This window comes from Danio rerio, chromosome 16 (genome assembly GCF_052040795.2).
Source record: "Danio rerio strain M-AB ecotype USA chromosome 16, GRCz13ab, whole genome shotgun sequence".
NCBI classification, from domain to species: domain Eukaryota; kingdom Metazoa; phylum Chordata; class Actinopteri; order Cypriniformes; family Danionidae; genus Danio; species Danio rerio.
The window spans coordinates 60,588,445-60,596,357 of NC_141036.1; the positions used below are offsets into that span (position 1 = coordinate 60,588,445).

The window sequence follows — 7,913 nt, forward strand, 5'->3', positions numbered from 1 at the left end:
GCAGAAGACGAACCTGAGCTGCTGTCTTCAGCTGAGCTGCTGTCTTCAGCTGAGCTGCTGTCTTTAGCTGAGCTGCTGTCTTTAGCTGAGCTGCTGTCTTCAGCTGAGCTGCTGTCTTTAGCTGAGCTGCTGTCTTTAGCTGAGCTGCTGTCTTTAGCTGAGCTGCTGTCTTCTGCTGCAGTTTTCCCGCCACTGCTGCTGCCGCCATGTTGGATCTGGGCTGTTTTCACTCGTTTTGCAGCAGCTGTGTCCTGATCCAGACATCCAGCCTTCCTCTTCTGTGCTCTTGGAGCTTCTGTGGATTCCAGTCAACAATGCATTATTAATGATCAGTTCTTTCATTGATTGGCATTTATTGTATTTGGGGATCTGTTCAAATGGCAGCAGTGCTACTAGTTTCCAGATGTTTTGTCATGAAGCTCTACTGAGAAATACTTTGCACAATACTGCATCGTTCACAGGTTTAAAGGCACATTATGTGAGACTTTTATAATTAAAATCTCCAAAATCCACTAGAGGAGTGATTCATGAATGATCCCGCAGTGCATTATGGGATAGATTAGTGTCCACTGGATGCACACTTGTATTTGAAATGTATTTGACTGCACAGAGCAGCATTATAACAGAATATAAATAGAAATGAAATGTATTTAGTCTGATAAAACAGCACACGTGATCACGAGCTGAAGAACCAGACGTGCTGGACTGTGGCATAATAAAAGCTCTGCTGCTTTGTGTCGTCGTGCACTTATGCTGACAAATATACGCTCATACAACTGTAGAAGAGTGACGGGAGACTGACCTGAGCGGCTGTTCTCATCGCTGGACGTCTCTGCAGCTCTGATGCGTTTCCGCAGAGCGTATGGTTTAACTCTGTCAGAAACACTCTGCAAATAATCATCCGCTTTCCTCTTCACTCCTCTTCCTCCTGATGTGGATTACAGTCAATAATGAATTATTGATAATCAGTTATTTCATTAATTGGCATTTATTTTACTCTGGGATGTAACAAATGGCAGCAGTGCTCCAGTTTTCCAGTATTTCTCCAGTCATTAAGAGTGGACTGACCTGAGCTGGACGCCTCTGTGTCGGCGTCTACTCTTGTGTTCTCCAGCTCTGCAGCTCTGATGCGTTTCCGCAGAGCGTATGGTTTGACTCCATCACTCTGCAAATCATCATCCGCTTTCCTCTTCACTCCTCTTCCTCCTGATGTGGATTACAGTCAATGATGAATTATTAATAATCGATTATTTCAATATTGGCATTTATTTAACTCTGGGATTTAACAAATGGCAGCAGTGCTAATAGTTTTCCAGTCATAAAGAGTGGACTGACCTGAGCTGGACGCCTCTGTGTCGGCGTCTACTCTTGTGTTCTCCAGCTCTGCAGCTTTGATGCGTTTCCGGTGGGCAGATGGTTTACCTCCACCAGAAACACTCTGAAAAGCATCATCTGCTTTCCGCTTCTCTCCTCTTCCTCCTGATGTGGATGACAACACAATGAACAATACACTCTTCAGAATATAAAGATTGAGAAAATCCCCTTTAAAGTGGCCAAATTAAGTTCAAATCAACATCTGAGTTCTGACATGTTTACAGTAGAAAGTGTTGATCTTGATGGAGCATGATCATAATATAATATTGTATTGATTTTGGCCATAATAGATAAATCAATCACTTTGATCCAGACACTGTATTGTTGCCTAGTGGCCAAACTCTCCGCATGCTCACTGGATTTAGCAGCTAACTGAGTGAAACACTTTGCACCCAGCTTCATGTTTCAGAATCTTCAGTGGTGATAAATGTATGGTGCTGAAGCTGTACAAGTGTTGATGGAGACACACCTGAGCTGGTTTTCTCTTGATAGCTGTTCATCTCTGTGTCTCTTGTGTTCTCCAGCTCTGTAACTCTGATGCGTTTCCGCAGAGCGTATGGTTTGACTCCATCACTCTGCAAATCATCATACGCTTTCCTCTTCACTCCTCTTCCTCCTGATGTGGATTACAGTCAATAATGAATTATTAATAATCAGTTATTTCAATAATGGCATTTATTTTACTCTGGGATTTAACAAATGGCAGCAGTGCTCCAGTTTTCCAGTATTTCTCCAGTCATTAAGAGTGGACTGACCTGAGCCGGACGCCTCTGTGTCGGCGTCTACTCTTGTGTTCTCCAGCTCTGTAACTCTGATGCGTTTCCGCAGAGCGTATGGTTTGACTCCACCAGAAACACTCTGCAAATCATCATCTGCTTTCCGCTTCACTCCTCTTCCTCCTAATGTGGATGACAACACAATGAACAATACACTCTTTAATTAATCAATCATGTTTGTTTATTGTCATTAATTCATTCCAGATTTCTGTTGCAATCTCGAAAAATATAAAGATTGGGAAAATCCCCTTTAAAGTGGCCAAATTAAGTTCAAATCAACATCTGAGTTCTGACATGTTTACAGCAGAAAGTGTTGATCTTGATAGAGCATGATCATACTATAATATTGTATTGATTTTGGCCATAATAGATAAATCAATCACTTTGATCCAGACACTGTATTGTTGCCTAGTGGCCAAACTCTCCGCATGCTCACTGGATTTAGCAGCTAACTGAGTGAAACACTTTGCACCCTGCTTCATGTTTCAGAATCTTCAGTGGTGATAAATGTATGGTGCTGAAGCTGTACAAGTGTTGATGGAGACACACCTGAGCTGGTTTTCTCTTGATAGCTGCTCATCTCTGTGTCTCTTGTGTTCTCCAGTTCTGTAACTCTGATGCGTTTCCGCAGAGTATATGGTTTATTATCCGCTTTCCTCTTCTCTCCTCTTTGTCCTACTGTGGATTAAAACACAACGAACATTAAACTCTTAATCTAAATCCTGATTTTTATTGTCAATATTTCATAAAAAAATCCCAACACTGAGCAAATCACCTTTTAAATTGTCAAATTAAGTTCTTAGCGGTGCAGATTATAAATATCAAACACTGAGTTTTTATACATTTACAGCAGCAGGTCTGTAGATCATCTTCAGGAAACATGAACATAATATTCTCCTGCTTTTGTCATATTTGTTATGTAGTAAGGGCGTCTATTTTCTAATAATATATGATGTAATTATACATTTAAAAAGGTCCACGTTTAGATAAAAAGATCCCCCATTTCCCCCAGGCTGGCGACAGGCCTGTACATCATTATATATTCGTTAGGAAGAGTTTGACTTTGACTCAAGTAAGAGTTAGTAGGTTATCTGCATTTTACTCTGTTGTTTTATAGTATTAAATAGACTGATGTCGTTCACTAAACACTGAATCTGCATTTATATTCACTATGCTCTGAAAACACCTCTGTGTACCGTCAGGTTATCGAGTTATGATCGCCATACTTCGGCTAAACAGCAGCGCCGGGATAACAGACACCTTAATGTACACACAAACGGGTTAAAGCGACCGTTAGACGGGCTCACGGCAGTGTATGATTGTATGGTTATATTTATTAATCCAAAATAAGTACACAAGTTATTTTAGAGTGTAAAAATAGAGTTTTAGTATCAAAGATCTGACATTTAAAAATGGAAATAGGAAACAAATAGGAAACACATGTGTCTGGACTTACCCGTCACAGTCTTACAACTTTCCATTTCCGCTAGAATCTCCAAAGGTCTTGTAGACATCGTCTGAAATCGTTCAACTGTTTTGCTCGATGTATTTATCGACCGAGAGCAACTTTCACAATCAACCTTCATTTCTTGTTCCAGCAGATTACTGAAGCTGAGTTTGCGCGCGTCAGCAGACCCTCTACAACCGTTAGAACGCGTTCTGCTGTTGCCAAGCAACGAGTCGTCTTCTGCGAGGGTCTGTGACCTTTACCCTATAAAACAGCGCGTATCATATTTAATACTCAAGTTTATAAGATCTGTATATTATAAACCTGATCACTCTTTTGATTGAAAGCCTGCTGTATATTGATAGATACGTGTATTTTGCCCTCTTGTGGATTTTCATGACACTGCAGCCAGTGGAAGGGCTTTTTTGACCTTTCCAAAATGGCCGCTCATTGAATTGCTCGCAGGCGTTTTGGCTGGAAACTGTTAGCTAATTTCCAGATGTTATAGTAAAAAAAATTTTAAATGCTACTAATTTTATTAAATAAAGCTTTCTTTAATTAAAACAAAGCAGAATTACTTTAAAATATTTTTTTTTATGTTACAAATAAATTGTGTTGAAAATGCAGGTATCAGATTTGACCCAACAGGTGTAAAAGGTGCATTATTCCTTCCCGAACAGTCATGTCAGATTTGTGTAATGTCATCCATATCATACCTGCAACAATGCAAACATGCAGTATTTGGATGATTGAATGAATGTAATTAGTGAAATACAAATCCAAATTGAAATAACACTGAATAACCGAGATTAACCAGTGTGATAAGTTTCATACATTAGCTGCATGTGCTATTCTACTAAGCTGTACAAAATAAGACCCTATATCTACTCAATTAAATTGAGATAACAGATTAAGCAAAATTATTAATTCAATGAATTCAACAAGTATGGATTGCGTAAAAATTTATTAAATTTAGCTCAAATTAGTGGAGCCTGTTCAGCAGCATGGAGCCACTAAACAGGTTAACAACAATATAATATAATAACAGGATATAATAGAGGAATGAATGTAGCGGAAACAATGCTATCTTTAAAAAAATAATATTGCTTGATTGTGTGGACTTATTAGTCTAGTAATCATCCATTCTGAATGTTGACTGAATTTAAAAATCACTCTTCATTGAAACCATATTTGTGTTTATATTGACTTAATATAATATGCAACTACAAGCAAGAACTTTATTATATCAATATTTTTGCTATTCCATCTCCTAACCCCACCCCCAAAAACTGCCCACCTGGGATTTCTGTCAGCCCACCCCTCTGTGGTTAGCAAGAACCGGGCCTGGTGGTCAGTAAATCTCTGTGGTCACTTTACTTCAATGCTGTGCTGAAATAGAACACAGTTAACACCAAGTTAACAGTAAAATACCTCTTTAAACACTCAAACAGTCTCTAATACCTCAAAATTAGCATTAGCGTTACAAACACCTTCCTTTAATTCGTATTTATACATTGTGTATGTAATTTTCGGATAACGTGACATAAGAACCTGCAACTAAAGTTACTTGGTGAATTACATGCAATATACAGAAATATATACAACTATCATTTAACTGACAGAATTGGACACTTCAACACTTACCGATAAATTTGTTTGGATGAGACCATGCCAGGTTTAAAATGCGGATGTTCTGCATGGCCTGGTGAAGACGTTGTTTGCGAGTCGAGTCAGCTCAGTTTGATGAATCAACTCCCATAAATGAACAAGTCAGATCCCACCTGAAACCGATTGCCTTTTTGTATAATAACGTAAGACAACAACATGATTGATTACCGTGTCGTTATACGGTTGAACCACACGCATTTTATACACTAGATATAGTACACCACTGATTACATGTTGATGAGTATAAGCTTTTGAACATGTGCAATAAAATAAGTCCATGAGCTAATGTGATTCAATCTGACGCGAGTAGACAACCAGAGGAAATCGCAATATTGTGTTTTTTTTCTTAAGCAGTGAAAATATGGCATATATCTGACTTTAACAATAAGAATACAGTATTTTAAAATGTCCTTTAAATAATTGTTGAGATGTCGACCTCCAGGTGATGACGGGAGCTCATCACTCGTGTCTCCAGCGAGGGCAGCCTTTCCTCGGCAGCTCATTCTGACATTTGCCCTGATTTTGAAATAGTTTAATGCTAAGATCGTTTTAACAGAAGATGATTGTGAATTTGAAATGCTCATTTCAGTATTGCTGGATTTAATGAATATTTTGTCTTTTTGAAATGATTTAAGAATAATAGCTAAATTCTAAAAATAAAATTGATTAGATTTTATTACAGACATTTTCTTAGTAATTTCAAAGTAAAAAACAATGCCCCAAAAAACAGGAAATTATTTATTAAATAAAGTCTACATAATAATACTAATGAAATCTACAAGGCCAAAGAATGACTTTTTACAGAGCTGTTCACGAATGAAAATAGTCTAAAAAGTTACTAAAAGGTTTTATTAAAATAAATTAAACCTTAATTATTCAAATTAAAAAGGGATGATGAAGGGAGGATTGTTTTAATATTGTACAGGTATCTGGAACTCATTTGTTCACGTCATTTAATTTGCAAAGAGTTAATAATAGCGGTGAGTATTTGTCAACATTTTTTATGTAAACATAATTGTCTATGAAAGCCAAAAGGTGTGAGCCCTTTGCAATTTTAAAAGGAGAAGAACCACACTGAACTGAACTAAGCTGAAAACTGAACCGACGCTGTTTCAATTTACTATAATCTTCTATGTGAAGCTGCTTTGACACAATCTACATTGTAAAAGCGCTGTACAAATGAAGTTAAATTGAACAGTGAAATTAGCCATGGGATGGCTTTAATGCTTGTTTGTTGTTTGTACAGGCATTAATTGTGCACCACGAGTAACTAAATAATGCAACCATATGGATCCTAATGTTATCTGTTTATATCAGTTACTCAGAGGAGGCAAGTATGTTTAATTAATAGTATGGTTCATCTAAAATAACACATTTAAAGTAACAAAGCTTGAGTTTTTCTTTTGTTAAACACAATATAAATTATTCTGAAGAATGGAAGCAAAATATATAGCAATTGACCACAATACTGCCTGTAGAATGAAATATACCATTCAAATTAGGGCTACACAATATTGCAAAAATCTGACATTGCAATGTTTTGTTTTTCTGCGATAAATATTACTGATAGGGATGTTCTGTTTATTATTTATTTCAGAGCAAATATAAAATGTAAAGAATGTGTTATGGGTGTCTGAGAGACACAGTGTTCATGTACAGCAGCTAAAATCAGTAGTAGAATTACATGTTCTGCAATGTATAAATCATTCAAAACAACTGTTTTATTAAAGTAGTAAACAAAACTTTATTGCTTTAAACTCCTGAAATTCTCAGTTAAAAGGCTTTAAAAATAAAGACGATAAGCTTTTGCTCTATTATAGTTAACTCTGTGACTTCACAAACTGTGCTCTGAATAATCCCAACTCAACACTGTCAGTAGAAGAATTTAATGTTTGTCTTGTAGCCTGCGCTGTAGAAGAAAATAAAGAGTTGACTCAACTCAAAATTCAACCAGCTTCAGAACGTCTTTGTGTTGACTCAAATTTCAACCTAAGTACTGCACTTAACTTGATTTAAGTTGAGTAAACTCAAAAATGTCCTGAAGCTGGTTGCCTTAAAACTTTGAGTGTACTTTTTTTTTTACAGTGTGGGCGTCCCAATCTCCGTTCACCATGCTGGAGAGGGTCAGATTGCACAAAAGCGATGCATAATAGATTTCAGCTCTCATCTGCTAAATAGTACAAATGATCTGCAGCTGCCAGGAAAGCCTCAAACACACACACACACACACACACACACTCATGTGTACAATGTCTTTTGGTCAGAAACTTTTAAGACTCCGTATTTACAATATATGAAATAGATGGAGCAGACAGATGGAGCCCCGTTCGAGATGCCATCTACAACTCAGCAATGGCAACTTTTAGCAAGCAGGAGAGGAAAAATCCAGACTGGTGTGAAGAGGGAATAACTTGATGCAGCCATTACAGCTAAACGTGCAGCTCTGCTGGACTACAAACACACTCCTTCAGAGAAGACATTAGCTGCACTCTGAAAGGCCAGAAATGATGTCCCGCAAATTACCGGGAAGTGTTCAAATCGTCAACATCCAAATCCAGCTAACTGAGTGATCCACATATGAAGAACAGACCCCCTGATTCAGATCATCAGCTCATTAGACATGAAATGAGTGTGGCAGAAGAAGGAGA

The 7,913-nt window shown here is 37.6% G+C and overlaps 1 protein-coding gene across 6 annotated transcripts in view; it reads right to left on the minus strand.

Annotated features, from left to right (window-relative positions):
• LOC137488006 (uncharacterized) overlaps positions 1-7,913 on the minus strand; it is a 28,594-nt gene that overhangs the window by 6,130 nt on the left and 14,551 nt on the right. Inside the window, exons 3-10 of one of the 6 annotated variants that reach the window (XM_087288090.1) lie at positions 4,895-4,986; positions 2,700-2,828; positions 2,130-2,273; positions 1,844-1,990; positions 1,336-1,479; positions 1,069-1,206; positions 803-928; positions 14-295 (exon numbers count right to left, since the gene is read on the minus strand). In XM_087288090.1, the coding sequence (XP_087144216.1) occupies positions 14-295; positions 803-928; positions 1,069-1,206; positions 1,336-1,479; positions 1,844-1,990; positions 2,130-2,273; positions 2,700-2,730 (1,012 nt within the window). In that variant the 5' untranslated portion in view covers positions 2,731-2,828; positions 4,895-4,986. Of the gene's footprint in view, positions 1-13; positions 296-802; positions 929-1,068; positions 1,207-1,335; positions 1,480-1,843; positions 1,991-2,129; positions 2,274-2,699; positions 2,829-3,606; positions 5,382-7,913 lie in introns of those variants that run through there. The other 5 variants (XM_087288087.1, XM_087288088.1, XM_087288089.1 and 2 more) reach the window with 5 other exon arrangements.